General features: G+C 40.8%; 1 protein-coding gene across 1 annotated transcript; it reads left to right on the forward strand.

Moving 5' to 3' along the window:
- The first annotated feature begins 1,168 nt into the window (after positions 1 to 1,168).
- On the forward strand, positions 1,169 to 17,253 carry CHRNA6 (cholinergic receptor nicotinic alpha 6 subunit). The gene is made up of 6 exons (XM_070938527.1): positions 1,169 to 1,247; positions 8,364 to 8,503; positions 10,582 to 10,626; positions 12,167 to 12,276; positions 12,372 to 13,359; positions 17,131 to 17,253. Exons 1-6 carry the CDS (start codon positions 1,169 to 1,171, stop codon positions 17,251 to 17,253), a joined length of 1,485 nt encoding a protein of 494 aa, XP_070794628.1.
- The last annotated feature ends 1,991 nt before the right edge of the window (positions 17,254 to 19,244 follow it).

The raw sequence follows: 19,244 nt of genomic DNA on the forward strand, positions 1-19,244 counted from the left end.
AATAGAATAGAATAGAATAGAATAGAATAGAATAGAATAGAATAGAATAGAATAGAGCAGGAAGGGACCTTGGAGATCTTCTAGTCCAGCCCCCTACTCAAGCAGGAGGACTTATTTGTTAATTAACAAATGAAAATAAAAAGATAAGATGAATGAATAATGATTAATGATGGATAAGGGACTGTACATTTAAATATGTTGATGAAAAATAAAAATAAAAAACTTAAAAAAAAGCAGGAGGACCTATACTATTTCAGATAAGTGACTGTCTGGACTCTTCTTAAAAATGTCCACTGATGGAATGCCCATGATTTTTGAAGGCAAGCTGTTCCACTGTTTAATTGTCCTCACTGTTAGGAAGTTTCTCCTTAATTCCAGTTTGCTTCTCTCTTTGATTAGTTTCCAACCATTGTTTCTTGTTCTGCCCTCTGGTGCTTTGGAGAATAATTTGACCCCCTCTTCTTTGTGTGGCAGCCCCTCAAATACTGGAATACTGCTATCATGTCACCCTTAATTCTTCTTTTCTTTAGACTAGTTATTACTTTTCTTAATAGGTCCATAGGCAAACATTGGGGAAGTGAGACTCACCCACATGCCTTGAAGTTCTTGCTCAGGTAAGTTTCACTCTTGCTTTGATTTCAGCCTCTCATGCATCTGAGCCAAGACAACCAGGAGACAATCCACTTACAGTTCCAAAGATTTGTGTATACAACATATAAAAAAAAAATAGAAAGGGCTTCAAAGCTATGTTTCTCTTTCAGATCCACACTGCAGCACAGCCTGAGAGACAGGGCAGTACCTGGGATATGCATCTTTTATTACACTACTACACGGTGTGTCTCCACTGCACAGATCTTTCTCCAGTGCGTAGCCCTTCATACATACCACATGAATACAAATTTGAAACGTGAGGAATCATCAGTCAAGTTTGCCTTCAAGATAGTTAAACTCTCCCATCACTGGAAGATTTTCTCTCTCCTCTGAAGGATGTTGCATTATTGAAAGCCACTGTTCTGGCTAGGACTGCAGCACCAGATGCAAAATTGAAATAACCACTGCAGCGTTGAAGATTTGAGGGTCTTATTCCCTTCCTGGCCCCTTTGTTTCTATCCTCAAAGCCCATTTCTTTCGTTCTCTTGAGAGAAATCATCCACTTACTCTTCCAACAATGTTTCTGCAGAAATGGTCGGTGCTTCTTTATTTCACTTTCTATTTAAGGGGACCTGTGAGCTTTTTCCTTCTCCAAGGTAAGTTCATTTTCTTATATTTCTCTCCATCTTTCTGGCAGTCTTCCCTCCACACCCAGCCCTTTCTGGATTATACCTTTGTAATTTAAGCCTTTTTAACCCCGTTGCATGCATCTGGAAAGAAACCATTTCTATATGCTTTTAATATCTGAAACCTTGTTAAATAGGATGACCCACATATTGTTAAGGCTCTTTTGTTACCAAAGGGGAAAAAATACTTGATTTTCATCCTTGAGAAAGCATACGTGGGCTTTCCTTGCTCTGCTGCAATTTAAATGAAGAAAGTATTATATTTACTGTAATAAAGTATAAATTATGAACTATTTCAGAATCAGTCGTATTATACTGGGAGGCAGTGTTAGTCTGTTAGCTTCTATTTCTACCATGTATATTGACTTGAAGAATGATCTGTTTGGACAGTGGCTGACTGGGGAATAAATCCTATGGAATTCAATGGAATTTACCTCCTTAGTAAGGTATTGAGACATCTGGCTGAAAATGCCACTTTGTGAATGATTACAATGAGTGGAGAAAGTAAAACACAAGGATTAAGAGGCTGCCACATCAAAATGTTCCCTTTTGATCCCAAAGCTTTGGCAGTCGTGATAAGCAAAATGTGACAGTTGCCCCCCCCTTTTTTTTTTTAGATCTAAAGAAAAAGTTCACAGCTCCTTCTTTCAGTTATGGTTGCCTACATTTTACTAGCGTATGTCTTTAAAAAGTCTGACAACAACATTGTAAGCAGGAAAGGTTTCTGTTGTGGGAAATGGTAATTGATGGGGGGAGAGCGGAAATACCTATTCAGTTTGGTCAAATTAGGCAACTTTTTTAAAATGTGTGTGCAAGCCGGATGTAAAAAAATATGGCAACACTGCTTATTCTCATGCTTACAATCAGTCATTTGTCCAGCCATTGGTCCAGAACAACATAGGGGAACTTTTGATTTTAGTTCTTGTCCTTATGTCAAGAATGATCAGTGGACAGATGCAGGAAAATTCTCCCATCTTTGTAGTTTTAACAAGAAAGTAAAATACAGAAGTGAGCAGATGAAGTGTTTAATGGGCCAACTGTTAATTCTCGTACTCTGTGGATCAAGAGGCATGATAGTGCTAGGCAAGTATCATGCCCTCCCCCCCCCTTTAATGCAAACATGGAATTGAGAGAAATCTCCCTGAATTTTGGTCCACAGAGTTTGTACAGCTGTACCTGATGCTGCTGTGTCTGAGCATGTGGACCAGAGTTTCTTTCTTTTGGGAACTTTAAGATGTGTGGAGTGGACTTCAGCTCCCAGAATTCCTTAGCCAGCTAACTCTTCTAAACATAATCCAGGGAATTCCCCCTGCATGACATGGCCAAAGTAAGTGAGACACAGTTTTGTGATTTTTGTCTTCTAGTGACATGTCTGGTATTAGCACTCCGCTCCAGTACTTACTTGTTAGTCCAAGGCAGGGCTGTCAAACTTGCGGCCCATGGGCCAGATGCATCACTCGCTGGCCACGCCCATGCCTGGTTTAGCAAAGGGGGGAAAAGTCACTATACGTCACGTGCTGCCACCATGATGACACGAGTTTGACACCCCTGGTCCAAGGAATATGCAGGAGTCTTCTCCAGCACCACAGCTCAAATGAGTTGATTTTCTTCCTGTCTTGCTTTTTTAAGGTCCAACATTCAGAACCATAGGTTTATACCAATAAAGACTCTTGCAAATCTGGTAGTACATTTCTCCCCAGGTTGCCTTCTTTCTCAAAACCTAAGAAACAAGGGAAGGTCCCTTCTGAGTTGTTTGCCACACCCATATTCCTGTTATGGGCTAAGATGCCTCTTATCAGACCATTCCCTTGGCTGTGACTTTCCCACTATCTCCCAAGGTCATTCTCAGATACCATTACATCTTGTTAAATCAATACCCATCTGCCTTCATATTCTATTCATAAGACAGGCAGCACACAGCTACCAATCAAGCTTCTGTAAGATGCCCAGAAACAAACCAGGTCAGTCATTTCAGAAGCCTGTCGGACCAGAAGTGAAATTGTAAGTGCTTAAGTATTCCAGGGTTCAGCGCTGCCCTTCTGGCCTCACACCAAAAAGGGCATACAAAGAGCGCCCGGTTTTGCTGCTTAGGCATGACTGCTGTGAATATATCTGATGGTTTTCTTAGTTACCATTTTTTAGATCGTAAAGGAGTAAGTCAATTTGGCTAAAGCAGGAGATGATCACACGCTGGTATTTCCAGCTTATGTTGTCCTACTTTTTCAAGCACTGCCTTAGCATGTGTATTTCTAGGAAAGCCAACTTTAGTGGGAAAGAAAAATGAACAGTGACCATGTTGTCTATGTAAAGCAATATGGAATGAGTAACTACCTAGTGTAATTACAATGTATAGTTATAATTTATAGTATATAGATATAGTTCTTACAAAGTCCCTGCAATATCTCCATATGGAATCATCCATATTTTTGTCTAGGATACTTCATTCCATCTCCCTTGGCTGTTGTTTTCTCCCCAAAGTCACTCAAAATTTCATAAATACCGAAAATGCTCAGCCTTCGCTAGGTTTGTTTTTGGGAAGGATTATGTCTATTATCCTTGTGTCTCTCTCCTCCCACCAGAGCTGAAATCAACTTACCTTACCTACCGGTTCAGAAGTGCATGCGCTGTGCATGCGCACTGGCTCCGCTCGCATGCACACATCAAGTGCACACACGGACCCTCTGCACATGCACAAACTCTTCTGCCCATGCACAGAGGGTAAAAAACAGGTTACTTCCTAGTTAAAACCAGGAAGTAATGATGACTGGGCAGGTGAGCAGAGCCTCATGCTGCCATCGCTACCGGTTCTCCGAACCACCCACTGTTCTGCCCCAGCTACGGACCCCAAAGAACGCAGCACACACAAAGTCTGTTCAAACCTTGGTTTAATAAATAAATCAGTCTTTTACAAAAACAGCTGTTAATTAACTGCATTAACAGCTGCCAAGAATTCAAAGAATAATAACTGAAAGCTTACTGTGGTTGTCAGAATGCCCAGAAGCAATTTGCAGGAAGCTGATAAGATAAGCAAGACAAGACACGAAGGTATGTGAACGAAGTTGTTCCCTGCAAATTGCTGTAGTCGGCGTTCCTCCTTAAATAGGCTAAGGGAGTGGCCAATTAGCCCCAAGCCTTACTCTCGAGGAGACCTCCTCCTCAGGAGCCACTCCTGCCTTTTGGCAGCTCTGTGCGCCCGTGCATCGAGAAGAGGCTCCTCCTCTTCGTCCTCTTCACTTAAGAGAGCTTCTGGAGGTTCTGAAGGCCCTGGCTGAATCCCCACCTCTGCACCACATCTTCTCCAGCCTCCTCATTGTCCAACTCGAGTGCCAGCTCTGGCACAGCACCACACCAGCCTCCTCGCTGTCTGAATCGGCTACTAGCTGAACAGGCCACGTACGGGCCACAACACCCACCGCCATCGCTACCAGTTCTACCGAACCGGTCCGAACCAATAGCATTTCACCCCTGCCTCCCACCCTACCCCCATAGGATCTGTTTAGTTTTCTATTGCAAATCTTAACAATAACTCCCTCTTCTATGATGTTGCCTGGGGAATTCTGGGAATTAAAGTCCAGACATCTTAAAGTTGAGAAACATTGCCACACTCTACAGTTGTTGTTTTGTTTTCTTGCTCTTTGTCCTATAGCCTTGTCTATCAATTGAATCTTAGGTTCTCTTTCCCCCCAAATGTCCAGTTCCGTATTGAGAGAGCAAAGAATCACTTTCAAATCTTTGTTCAGCTATTCTAAACCTGTTTCTTTTGTGCCTTTCCCCTTGCTGAATTAAAAAGCTGCTTACCCACACTTCCTAGCAGAAAACAAAAGTTGTATTAAATTTAATGGTCCTGTTGCTGATCCTTCTTCTGCTTCCGTTGCACCCCACTCTGACAAACTGCCAAATGGTATCATCCTGATTTTGCATGTACTGTCCATAATATGTAACATGACTGGTTGATTTTTTCAGTTTTGCTGTTTTTCCTGCACTGCATATCACCAGCCAATGGGAAAAAAATATCCACCAATTATAGTACTGAAGCAGGTTTGGGATGTATCTTGCTTCAGGAGTCTATCCTCCCTGCCTGTCCTCTGTCCACCTCCACCCTTTTCTGTCATAACTAGCTAAATAACAATTTTTTTAAAAAAAATTCTGATCAAAGGGAGTTAAATCAGAAGTAGAACTTTGAGGACTTCCTTGCACTGCTTTGTTGTGTAACTTATGGGCTTTTTGGGGCTAGGAGTAAAACCCTTCTACTTCAAGTGACTGGGAAAATAATAAAATGACCCACCCTAGAGTTTGCTGTTGCTGCTTTGTAAAGCAAGGAAAAAAGGAGGAAAGTCAGAAAAAAGGGGTAAAATAATTAAATGATTAAAAGCAATTTTTAGGGGTTTCAAAATCATCAAATCTTTGTTTACAAAGCAAGGCGTATATCAATTGTGCAATGAACTCATTACTCAGAAAGTAACAAAAGGCTTGGAAACAAACTACTAGGACAGTGATGGCGAACCTTTTCGGCACCGAGTGCCGAACAGGTCGCGCAGAAACGTTGCACATGTGCGCACACACTCATCAGGGCCACGCTCCGGAAAAGCAAACTTCCGGGTTCTAGCTCGCATGCACGCCTGATGATCAGCTGGCCGGCGTGCATATACATGCTGGGTTTTGGCACTGCTGTGTGTGCAAAAGGATCGCACTCTGGAAAAGCCGAACTTCTGTGTTCTGGCGCACATGCACACCTGACAATCAGCTGGCCAGCACGCATGCGCACACTGGTTTTTGACGCTGCCGCATGCACGAAGGACAGCTAATCATCGCATGCCAGAAACCCAGAAGACAAACAGGCAAAGCCACACGTGCTGGGCGACATGGCTTCGCGTGCCACTTGGGCACGCGTGCCATAGGTTCGCCATCACAGTACTAGGAGGTTCTTTTTTAAAAAATTCCAGATATGTGCATTTTTATACTTCAACTTTGTTTACACAAATACATAGAGCAGCTTAAACAGTAACCATAGATACACCTCAATTTAGGATTTCTCTCCCTTCTTTTCCTTTCTGTAGGCAACCAAAGCCAACTTGCAGAGTAGTACTGGGTTCTACTCAGGAGAGAATGGGATGGATTCTGCCTATAATTTCTCTTTTCACCTCTTCAACTTTGGGCTAAATTTACAAGGGCTATAGGGTAAAACACTTGAGCATTGCCATTGCACAGCTTTAATAGATTGCTGGCACAGCAACTGCTGTGTTCAACTGGGTGAGAGATGGAGAGTCCCTAGAGACCCATGGGAGCAGGGGGGGGGCTGCCTGAATTCATTTAAAATAGCCAAGAAGCCCTGATTTAATCCCACCCACAACTGGTCACCTGTCTTTGCAAGTCTTACCCATTTTGCAACTGTAAAGTTGGGCAGATGGTTGGGAGAGGGCCAGCAGAGGAGGAAAGCTGGAGGTAAATGGGCAGAGGCGGAAGCCTGGAGGAGAAAGTAGTGCAGCCAAGCCTGAAGGTCCCATTCTGGAAAGCACTACATCAATAGTGACCCAGGACAACTTAAGCCAATCTCATTCATGGATGAGATGAGAACACCATCGTTGAGATAATGGATAATAGAATATTGCTTGTACATACAGGTAGTCCTTGACTTACTACTGTTCATTTAGTGACTGTTCAAAGTTACAATGGCACTGAAAAAAGTGACTTATGATCATTTTTCACTGTTACAACCTTTGAGGCATCCCTGTGATCATGTGATCAAAATTCATATTTATGACCATTGCTGTGTCCTAAGGTCATGTGATCATCTTTTGTGACCTTCTGACAAGCAAAGTCAATGGGGAAGCCAGATTCACTTAACAACCGTGCTACTAATTTAACAACTGCAGTGATTCATTTAACAACAAAAAGAGTCATAAAAAATGGGACAAAGCTCTCTTGACAAATTTCTCACTTAGTAGCATATGTTTTGGGCTCAATTGTGGTCATAAATCAAGGACTACTTGTATTGAGAAGAAGGGAAGGGTGATATTGAGATTAGAATACAGAGTTTATGTTTTGGTTTAGATGTTCTATAAAACATGAAATTTAAAGCCTAGACAAAGATGTAGGATGAGGTGTCATAGAAAGCTCTCATAAGCTTGTTCTAGAAAAGGGATATGATAACACGAAGTTCTTCCTATTTACTTACTTTGTGAAAGACAGGAGGAGGACCAAAAGGTTTCAGTGGTCAAGACATTTTTGTCCAGGAACAAGCTGTGGGGAGAGAGCACACAGCACCAATTCACTGCTCAGTAAAAAGACAGGATGAATTTGGCAATCCTACATGAATAGATGCTTTCCAGAGACTTGGGGCTTCGACTCCCCTCAGCAGTCACTAATGGCAATGGATTTTGGGAGTATAGATGGGTGCAATATGCCAAATGGATTGCACACTAACTTTCTGAAGAGACAGTCGCTTATACACAGATGCAAGTTATATGAATGTGCTAACCAATATGTAAGTCTTAGTCAAGCTATTTTTTTTTTCAATCTGCAATCCATATTTGTGATATGAATCCATGATCAATTTTATTCCCATTTATTTAACATGGGAATTGCCTGATGTATACTGTCCTACTATTATTATTATGGTTCATTGCGTAGTCAGCCAGATGTTTAGACTGGTCTTGGCATTTTTATCCGCCTATGGAGTCCTTTCCAAGGATCTGGGATAGGCAGATGTTCTTGTTTGATGGTCTCATGATGTAAACTGTTCCAGAAAGCTGTTCAAGAAATTATCTCAGGATGTAAGCTGTTCCAAGTAAAGCTGCCTTTTGCAATTGACTGATGGGGACTTTGTCAATGCCAGTTATTTATTATTTGCTTCAAATTAAGTTGTTGATTCAAAGGGCATTCATTTAGAAACCCACATGCAGTAGTGCCATACACTTACAAACAGCTGAATAATTGGAATTTATGTAATCTAAATCAACTTTCCCCCACTCTATGTCCTCCATGTATTTTGAACCAACTTCCATTATCCCAGCCAGCATATCACCAGCTAGTGACCTTACCTCACTTTGAAGGACTTATTATTCTTATTTCCTTTTTTCCTCCCAGGTTGTTTGGCAAGTAAATCGGAAGAAAGACTTTTTCGCAAACTGTTCTCCCGTTACAACCAGTACATCAGACCTGTAGAAAATGTGTCCTATCCCGTGAAGGTGCATTTCGAAGTGGCAATTACCCAGCTTGCAAATGTGGTATGTTTGCTATGTTTGCAGGGATTGCACCATCTCACATTTCAGTCATTGACTGAAAAGTAAGAAATATTCCTTGCAAAGGATTAAAGATCACTCATCACCAGGGACTAAAGGAGAGAAAGCATCACTAGTGTGTCCCCAAGGTGCTTTTCCAAAAAGCAACTGGACTTTGGTGTGTGTGTTTTTTCAGTCCATTTGTCTTTTGTAAAAGAACTTTTAGATTTCTTGTTGGAGAGCTTACTAAGGATTCATTTTTGCAGGTTTCTCTCCCTCTCAGCAGATCATTCAGGATGTTCTCTGCAGTAAGATTCCCTCTAGCAACTCCCTGGTTATTGATTGCCTTTCCACCACAATTTATTATAGGTAAAGATCTTTCAGCAAAAAAAAAAAAAAAAGACACTCTGCATATAATATGTTTTCTTGGAATTTCTCTGACTAGCAAGCCAGCCATTAACCAAGGGCTTAAATTACAGGGTATCAAGACAGCACGATGGAACAGAGTTCAGCTTCTTTCTCTGCTTATTGCTAAATCGCAGTATTCAGAGGCGCAATATACTAATCAAGTCAGGTTCTTCACTTTTTCTTTTACTTTCCCTGGAGGCTTTTCATTAATCAGAAGCTGCTGTCATTAACAAAATAATTAGAAAAGCTGCTATATTCTGAACTCCTATGATGAGCTTGGAATTTTGCTTGAATGAGCAGCATTGATATTAGAGTTTCATTGTATGTGGGTATTAGAGTGCATTTAAAACTACTCCTTTTGTACCTGCTAACATTGGTTCTTCCCATCATGCTTTTTTGAAAACTAACCTCCTGGCCAAAATCCTGGACTTATTTGTTCAGACAGTCCATCATTTGCATGAGATCTATTCTCAAAGCTCTAGATTCCTTACAATTGTCAGAACAGAAGAGCATAATTAGTTGAAGCCACACTTCAAATATAGGGATGAGGTGGCTCAGTGGCTAAGACGCTGAGCTTGTCGATCGAAAGGTCGGCAGTTCAACGGTTCGAATCCCTAGTGCCGTGTAACGGGGTGAGCTCCCGTTACTTGTCCCAGCTTCTGCCAACCTAGCAGTTTGAAAGCATGTAAAAAATGCAAGTAGAAAAATACGGATCACCTTTGGTGGGAAGGTAACAGCATTCCGTGCGCCTTTGGCGTTTAGTCATGCCAGCCACATGACCACAGAGACATCTTGGACAGCGCTGGCTCTTCGGCTTTGAAACGGAGATGAGCACCGCCCCCTAGAGTCGGGAATGACTAACACATATGTGCGAGGGGAACCTTTACCTTTACACTTCAAATCCCATCACTACTCTCTACCTTTTTCGGATTCTCCCGAAGAAGATCACTATTAGTACAGTGTTCCTTAATGTTAATAAGATGGTACTCATCTTAATCTTCTACAAATCCCCCATGGATAACTTCAGATGAACTAGTTTGCGGTGTAAAGAGTAGCAAAGTCCATGCTTGGGGTACAAACAGAATTGTGTTGAATACAAATATTTGTGACCGATTGCCAGGAAAGCAGTGGAACAGCAGGAAAAAGATGGGAAGAGGACATGCTACTCAGTGGCTGCACCCATGCAACCAAAACTTTACCCCTTATTTACACATGTTGTACTGATTACCAACTTGACTTTTTTGAACATACCCTCACAGATGCTCCTACTGCGATCCTATGGAGTTCTCCTGGATCCTGCTTAATCCTCTCTCCTAGAGATTTCATGTATAGAACATGCAACCGATCTTCTTTATGTGGCTGTAGTTTTTCAATAAACAATAAACAGGGCTGTAATTTTTAAAAATGCATTGCCAACAACTATCTGGATCTACCTTAATATGCACAAATACTTTTTCAGCATCTTGTTTTCAATAGTTGTAAGTAAAGTATTCACAAACGTCCACAGACATTATCTGAAGGCAACACATTTTTCAACCAAGACTTCTATTCGCTGTTCCATAAATGTCCCCAGGATCCTTTCAAAGTTATTTAGGCTAACTGGAATGAGGTTTTATCCTTTGTTAACCAGATAGCCTGTCTGTAGAAATAAAGTGTTTGCCTCCTTCTGTCTGCAGGATGAAGTCAATCAGATCATGGAGACAAATCTCTGGCTGCGACATGTAAGCAAAATTTTGTGCATCGGTGTGTCAGTGTATGTGTGTGTCTATTGCCATGCTGGTTTTAGAGATGAGATCACAATGGGTACTGTGATTCAGAAGAGATTTGGATAGGGAAAAAAAAATCAGGAACTATTTAGAGATGTTCCAGGGCTCAGTATATTCATAGCGAAAGCACATATGTAGTACTTCAAAAATTCATCCATTTATTCTTCAATATATTAAGCCCTTGATTTAATGGATGAACAAGGGAGATGGGTGTTCCTTAAAGCAAAAGGTCCATTCATTGATGAATGAGATGAGAACAACAACAAAAAAGAGAGGGCAGGAACTAAAGTCACAGCCAGGGAAAAAAGGCAACACAAGCAATGGATGTTTGAGGGCTAGTACTATGATTAAAAGTATTCTAGTAACCATAAGTGCACCTGAAAATGAACTATAGGCAAGAAACTCCTTAGAGATTGGATTGGTCAGAACCATCGCCCTAGTTTACAAACCAGATTCAGCAAACAGCGAGAACAGATTTCAGAGGCAACAATGGCATTAGTGGAGGAAACATACCTTCTTATCCAGGAAATTTGATCCATTAACTCCTAAGTCTGCTAAACCAAAGTAAACCAAATTGAGTCTTCACTATATTTTTAGTGGACTATTACAGAAGAAGAAGAAGAAGAAACAAAGAAGGGGAGTTATTAACTTGAAACTCATTCCCAATCTCATGAGTCCAAAAGAACGATGGAGGGAACTAGATATGTCTAATTCAATGAAGAGAAGGACTAGGGTTGATATGATAGCAGTCCTCCTATACTTGAGGACCTGTCACAGAGAAGAGGAAGTCAATTTCTTCTCCAAAGCACCTGAAATCAGGACAAGACATGTGGAAGATCATTAAAGAGAAATCTAACCTAGAACTAAGGAGAAATTTCCAGGCAGTGAGAACAATTAATCAGTGGAATGGCTTGCCTTCAGAGGTTGTGGGTGCTCCAACATGGAAGGTTTTCCAGAAAAGATTGGACAGCCCTTTGTCTAGTATGGTATTGGATCTCCTGCCATGAGCAGGAGGTTGGACTAGAAGACCTCCAAGTCCTTTTCAACCCTATTATTCTATGTTTCATTGTTCAAATAATTCAGGGGTAGAGAAATTTAGCAATCCTGAGGGTGTTAAAACTTGGCTCCCAATATCCAATAGCAATAGCACTTAGACTTATATACTGCTTCATAGTGCTTTTACAGCCCTCTCTAAGTGGTTTAGAGTCAGCATATTGCCCCCAACAATCTGGGTCCTCATTTTTACTCACCTCGGAAGGATGGAAGGCTGTCAACCTTGAGCCAGTGAGATTTGAACTGCTGAACTGCAGCTAGCAGTCAGCTGAAGTAGCCTGCAGTGCTGCCCTCTAACCACTGCACCACCTCAGCTCCAATGGTCATGATGACTGTACCATTGCAATACCTTGAGGGCAACTTCAGTAATATTCTTAGTATGAGAATAACTTTACAGGTACAGTATATCATAGAGTTGAACACTTATTATTTCTCTCTTTAGATTTGGAATGATTATAAATTGAAATGGAATCCAGTGGAATTTGGTGGAATTGAATTTATCCATGTGCCGTCAGACAAAATTTGGAAACCTGATATTGTGCTATACAATAAGTATGAACATTCATCATTGTATTTTAGTCATATTAACATGTTTATTTTGAGTTAGAAGTGTACAATTTAAGATTCCCTTGTGCTTGCATCTGCAGTGCTGTTGGAGATTTCCAGGTTGAAGGACGGACCAAGGCTCTTCTCAGATACGATGGCACCATCACCTGGATACCACCTGCCATTTTTAAAAGCTCCTGCCCCATGGATATTACCTTCTTCCCCTTTGATCACCAGAACTGCTCCTTAAAATTTGGATCGTGGACATATGACAAAGCCAAGATAGATCTTTTGATTATCGGTTCCAAAGTAGACATGAAAGACCTTTGGGAGAACAATGAATGGGAAATAGTTGATGCTTCTGGCTATAAACATGACATCAAGTACAACTGCTGTGAGGAAATCTATACGGATATAACCTACTCTTTTTATATCCGAAGGCTCCCCATGTTTTACACCATTAATCTGATTTTACCTTGCTTGTTCATTTCATTCCTGACTGTATTAGTATTTTATCTTCCATCTGACTGCGGAGAGAAAGTAACACTTTGTATCTCTGTCCTTCTTTCATTGACTGTTTTCTTGCTGGTCATCACAGAGACAATTCCCTCAACTTCTTTGGTCATCCCACTAGTGGGAGAATACTTGCTGTTCACCATGATATTTGTGACACTCTCTATTGTGGTGACAGTGTTTGTACTGAATATCCATTACCGGACTCCAACTATGCATACAATGCCCAACTGGGTCAAAACTGTCTTCCTTGGACTTCTGCCCAAGTTTCTGATGATGAAGAGACCCACACAGAAACATGTCGACTCCCAACCCTCCAAACCTGTGAAAGAAAGTGCCACTAAACCCAGCAAGCCCAAGGCTGATGAGCTTGCAGAAGTGAAAGTCCTCAGTGAGAACCGCTGCTGCCACTGTGACAACTCCAAGGACACGGGGGTGAGGAAGCAAAGGAGACAGAGTGGCCAATCTGCCAAAAGGGAGGCTGAGCCAGTCGAGTATTCCCCAGAGGTTAAAGAAGTCATTAACAGTGTTCAGTTCATCGCAGAAAACATGAGGAGTCAGAATGAAACTAAAGAGGTAAGAGCTCTGAAGAACAAGATTGATGGATTTCTAGCTCCAAAGGCTTCAGTTATTTGGGGGCATTTCTCTAATTGCGGTTGAAACCTAAACCTAGTTAGTTGAAAATAACTGCACCTGAGAGCTAGAGAGGTAAAATGATGCAACACTTCTGGCATGAATGGGTAAGCGGCTGCCAAATGGAGCTGTTTTAAGCAGCATCAGAATTGTTAAGTCCTGCTAGAACACGGGTGTCAAACTCGATCGTGTCATATGATGTATCATGACGGTTTTTGCCTTTGCGGAGCTGGGGTGGGTGTGGCCTGCACGTGATGCATCCAGCCCACAGGCCACCAGTTTGACACCCCTGTGCAAGAAGTAGTGAAATTGGGTAGGACATTCTACTCTGGTTTTCAGTTTCCTCTATCAACAGAGAGGATTACAGAGAGGACAAAAGGGACCTCATGCTAGCTGTGTCTCAATTACCAGAGGCACAATTTCAGGGATTGCCCTGAATGAGATTCAGCTGATTAACAGAAGTTCTCCAGAGCTTTAGAAAAAAGAACCTTTTCACTGGAGATTGTTGTGGCTTAAACATGAAGCCTTCTGTGGGCGAAACATGTCCTCTACCATTAAGCCATGATAGTGGACACAAGTATCTCTTGCATTGCTTAACACTGATCATCTAACTGTTGATGGCAGAGTAAACACAATTGTAGAAAAGGGAGACCAACTGATTCTACATTCCAGTAAGGGAAAGGGAAAACCATAGTTGTGATCTAACTAGGTGCAGACTGACATAGGATAATGCTAGGCTAATACAACTAACACAAAGACAAGGAAAACCAACTGCATATAGAGCACCCAGGGAAGAATTTGAGAGCCCCTTTGCAAAATATTGAGTGCTTGTATCTCCTTGCCTGGCTTTTCACTGCTTACTTACTCCATGCTTTCTTTTCCGGATGCCAAAACATAATAAAGGCTCTGTGAAGATTCTTGCTCCTTCTTCCTTTCATTGTTCATTCTCTTCAAGGAGACAGATAAACAGGCAACAATGCAAGAAGGAGAAAGAAGGAGTAGTAGTTCCAGGGTTGGCATTGGCCTCCTACTGAGTTATGGGACTTGGTAGATGCCCAGCTGTCCCAAACCAGATACCTTCCAAATCTGATGACCTGTGAATTTCTAGCAGCAAGAGAACAGCTATGGTAGCTGAAGTTCAGGACAACAGGCTAAGGAACACTAATCAAGAGCAAAGATGGATAGATAGTTGAAAGAGTCAAATTAACCAAGTATCTTCATGTACAGTGGTACCTCAGTATTCGACTGCTTCAAAACTCTTTGAATTTGGTACTTGATGCATTTTGATGTGAAAATGTTGTCCCGGTACTCGTTGCTTGTTTGGTACTCACCATGCTGCAAAAAGGAAGGAAGGAAGGAAGGAAGGAAGGAAGGAAGGAAGGAAGGAAGGAAGGAAGGGAGGGAGGGAGGGAAGGAAAGAAAGAAAGAAAGAAAGAAAGAAAGAAAGAAAGAAAGAAAGAAAGAAAGAAAGAAAGAAAGAAAGAAAGAAAGAAAGAAAGAAAGAAAAGGATGGCTACAGAGAATAGACAAGAAGTCAGCCATGGTGGGAAGGTCACTTCACTGATATAGGAAAAGAGACAGACAGGAAGTTCTTCCTGGACAAAACCAAGGGTCACCTGGTAAAAGAGTGGTTTGTTTGGCACTCATCATGTTTAGTACTCGTCACACCTCCTGGAATCAATTAACAATGAGCACCGAGGTACCACTGTATATCCTTTGCTGGGCCTTTTGCTAGTCAAAATACTTTTGACACTATGTTCACATTAGCTGCAAAAGGGTACGATGGCATTTAAAATGAACTTCAGCTGTTGTGCTAATGGCTTTGGATACTTAAATGTATAAATATTTCATGTTGGGAGGCTCTCTGACTTTGGCAATAAGGCTCTAAATAGACATGTAGAAGCTCTAAGACAGAGGCCCTCATCCTAAAATGGAATTTGATCAATGAAGGTCTATTGAATTCTACAGGCTGTGCTGATGTGCAGAAACATAGAAGATATTTTGAAAAATAGCCAAGCACGTACAGTATACAGGATCCAAACTGCAGTGTTATAGCTAAGTCTGGGTTAACTGTGGCAATCAGAGGTTCAGAGAATAGAACCTCCAGCAAATATAAATTTTGGTGGAAAACTTCCTAGTGCAAAAAGGAAAGCATCTGGCTTTCTGTCCTCAGTTCTCTAAAAGAAGAGATGTTGACTGTACTATATTTTTATTAAATAGAAGGCCAGAGGCATGATAGGAACTAAGAAGAAGGATTTTCTCTACATCTTTATTTTAGTTTTGGAAAGGAATATGATTTTGACTTGCTAGTTAAATTTGGACATCAAAATATTTCTTACTTTTATGGTTCTCAAAGACCATTTTTGTCAAGATCTATCACCAACAAAAATAACGGTTGTGTATATATACATAAAGTCATTTATGTACCAGAGAGACAATTTTACAGGAGTTATCCTGTCTGTGCATCTTATAGAGTGAATGTTGCTGAAGCCCCACCCATCTACCGGCTCCCACCCTTTGGCCTCTGCCTCCCAACAATTTGCCTCCTTGCAGCAAACAGCCTGTTCAGCTCCACCACAGCCTGATTTATCATGAGCAGCTGATTGGCAGTTGGATTGGCCTCCCGGAATACCAACAATCAGCTGTTCCAGGCTGTGGGGATCGCCGCCACCTATTACCACCTCCACGTGCCCCATTTTCTGCCTCCGCGTGCCCCATTTTCAGCCTCAGCATGTTCCGTTTTTGGCCTCCATGTGCACCATTTTTGGCCTCCATGCATCCCGTTTTCCATGTGTCCTGTTTAGCAGCGATAGGCAGCAGTGGCAATCCCCGCCACCCAGAACAGGCCAAAAATGGGATGTGCAGAGACCTAAAATGGGGCGCGCGGAGGCAGCGATAAGCAATGGTGATCCTTGCAACCTGGAACAATTGATCATTGGTATTCCATGAGGCCGATCCAGCCGCCAATCAGCTGCTCGTGCTAAATCAGGCTGTGGTGAAGCTGACCAGGCTGTTTGCTGTTCGCTGCAAGGAAGCAAATTGCTGGGAGGCAGAGGCAGATTTTTTTTTCTTGTTTTCCTCCTCAAAAGCTAGGTGCACCCTATAGTCCGGAGCATCTTATAGTCTGAAAAATACTGTATATACTATAACACCTAAAAGATGTACAGTCTTGTTTAGAACTCTAAAGTATACTCACATGGAGAGATGTGGGAACTTCTCTGATCTTATAGATGTTGTTGAATTACAGCTCCAAACAGATCTTGTCAGCAGCGTGATCCAAAATGAGAGATAGTGGGACTGGTAGCTAGCAATTATGGAAGGCTTTGTATTTCTTATCAATAAAACATTTGTAGGTAGATATAACATAATACTTACGTAAAAGAAATTAAATGTTCTGTAATTTATTGAGAAATTGGGACAATGTGGATTGCATCCAATATGACAGCAGAAAGCGTGCCAAATTCTTCTTTACAAATAATACCAAAATATTATAATAATTAGATAAAAAAACTATACAAAGATTTTATCTTGTGACCTGCAGTTACACCAACAAATGTTCTATATATGAATCTATATGAAGATTATAAATGTATCTCTTTTTTTGAAAAAAAAAAAGTAATTGAGAAATCTCAGGAAGTACAGCATCATTTTAATATTGTCAATTAAATATTATGAATTCAATTGAATATATATGTATTTTCTTATGCATTGCAGGTAGAAGATGACTGGAAATATGTCGCCATGGTAATCGATAGAGTATTTCTGTGGGTGTTCATAATTCTCTGTGTATTTGGAACAGCGGGATTATTCCTACAACCATTGATAGCAGATGTATAATATAATATATAGGTGGTGATTCACATTTTGCATGATCCTTTTTAATAGAATAGTCAAACCACACATTGGCAACAGTTTATAGAATATCAGTTTTCATCTCAAGCCATAAGAAAAGTATTCTCATCACTTTATGATGTATTAAGCCAGCCTTTCAGATGGGTAGACTAACTCCCATTATCCACAGCCAGCAAAGCCTATGGAGTTCCACCTCAACCTTTTTGGAGGATAGTAGATTGGAGAAATCTATGTTAATATACTGTAGTGGCTTTCAAATATTCCCTAGATAATCCTTTCCACACTGATTTTTCTGCTAAGAAATTCTTGTTTACAGTGTCTGCTATTGCACATATCGCTAAGATCAACAGCAGATTAATATTCATACTGGCTTAGATACCTGATCCTTTCTATAGAATAAGGTTTTTTGCTTCATTTGTAGAAGGAATAAAATAGGTCAAGATGAATCAGAAGAGAATCGTCAGCTCAAACTCTCACAACTTTGTCAACATTCCTAAACTTTTTGTAAAAAAAAAAAATCATTTATACAAAAGCCATTCATTTGCAAGTAATAAATGAATAGATCACTGAGTGGTGCGGTAACTGAGAGGTGAAGATGCTCAGCTCCCCCTCAGAAGGTTGAGAGTTAATCCTAGGCAACGACAGATGTTTTTCTATCAGGACGCAAAGAGAAAATAGCTGCTGTGGACACTGCGTAGGCATCAGGAAGGGCATCTGGCTTGTAAACACTCAGCTCAACTCAAACTCCTTGACCCTACCCAAGACAAGGGATTACAGGGTCATAAAAAGAAAAAAATGAATAGATTGTTGATCAGTCTATTGAAGTTATCAATATTAACTGTTTATTCCTGTAAGGTTATCTATCTAATTAAAATCACGCTATCTTCCTCAACAAAATAAACTCCAAATATGCTTGATTGTAACCCACCATCTCTAATTTTAATGCTAATGGTGGGAGATGAAATTTAAACACTGCTGGAAGGCATCAAGTTGATGGACCTTGCATTCTGAAGGATAACAGAGAAGGAGAATAACCAGATGTTTCTCTGATGGTATCTGAGGGTCACTCCTAGAATACCTCCTAACCAGCAACAGAAAGTTCACTCAACATTATTTGCTATATTTCATATGAATTAAATATTTCTGTTGGAAGCATAGATGTGCTGCTATTTTGTTTTTGGTAAACGATGTGTAAAAGACATTTAAATGAAATTTTTTGGATACACATTTGATGACTGTCCAAGCTATTGTAACAAAAATTGGGAGGGCTTATCCCTTTTCTGAAAGAAATAGAAAATCACAGTACTGTAGGTTTTTTTTCCTAATCAACTTCCTTTCTTTGAATCCTGCCATACCATAAATCTGTTTGATTTACAAATTATTCCAAATACATTGTAAACTCAGCTGAATTTTTCTCTTGTTCTTCCTCACCATTTAGAGGAGCACATCCTCTAAAGGGACGCGGTGGCTCAGTAGCTAAGACACTGAGCTTGTCGATCGAAAGGTTGCCTAGATTAAAAACCCAATAGTTAAAAATAACAGCCCACAAAGCTCAAGGTAAATGATACATTTCAATCATCCAATCACATCAACAGAACTTGACTGACTTCCTGGCCTGAAAACTTGGAAACAGCCAGGGTTACAGAACCTTATGAAGGAACAGGACCATCTGCAACAGGCACACTGTTCCACAAAGCCAACACTGCCAGAGAAGGCATGATTCCTGCGTCCAACAAGATGACACCGTTTAGTTGAAGGCACCCAGATTATGTCTTCCTTTGCTAAATCTGGTGAGGAAAGCCGAAACAGTGGGAGAACAGGGGATTTCGTCATCATTTCACAGTCTTTATTGGATTGTTTGGAACATGTTTGTATGTTTTACAATGTAATACACTTTTAGAAACGTGAAGTTCTTAAAAAAATAAATTTTAAAGATAGTGTGACCAGTATTCTTTGTTTATTTATTACATTTATTT

Source organism: Pituophis catenifer, unplaced genomic scaffold, assembly GCF_029215685.1.
Source record: "Pituophis catenifer annectens isolate HBS135680 unplaced genomic scaffold, rPitCat1.0.hap2 SCAF_2, whole genome shotgun sequence".
Lineage (NCBI taxonomy): Eukaryota > Metazoa > Chordata > Lepidosauria > Squamata > Colubridae > Pituophis > Pituophis catenifer.

Bases quoted from the DNA above. Each gene is read 5' to 3' on its own strand.
- CHRNA6 (XM_070938527.1), top strand. From the start codon at position 1,169: ATGTTTCTGCAGAAATGGTCGGTGCTTCTTTATTTCACTTTCTATTTA. The intron at 1,248-8,363 runs GTAAGTTCATTT...TTTTCCTCCCAG, and splicing joins GAGCTTTTTCCTTCTCCAAG to GTTGTTTGGCAAGTAAATCG. The intron at 8,504-10,581 runs GTATGTTTGCTA...TTCTGTCTGCAG, and splicing joins TTACCCAGCTTGCAAATGTG to GATGAAGTCAATCAGATCAT.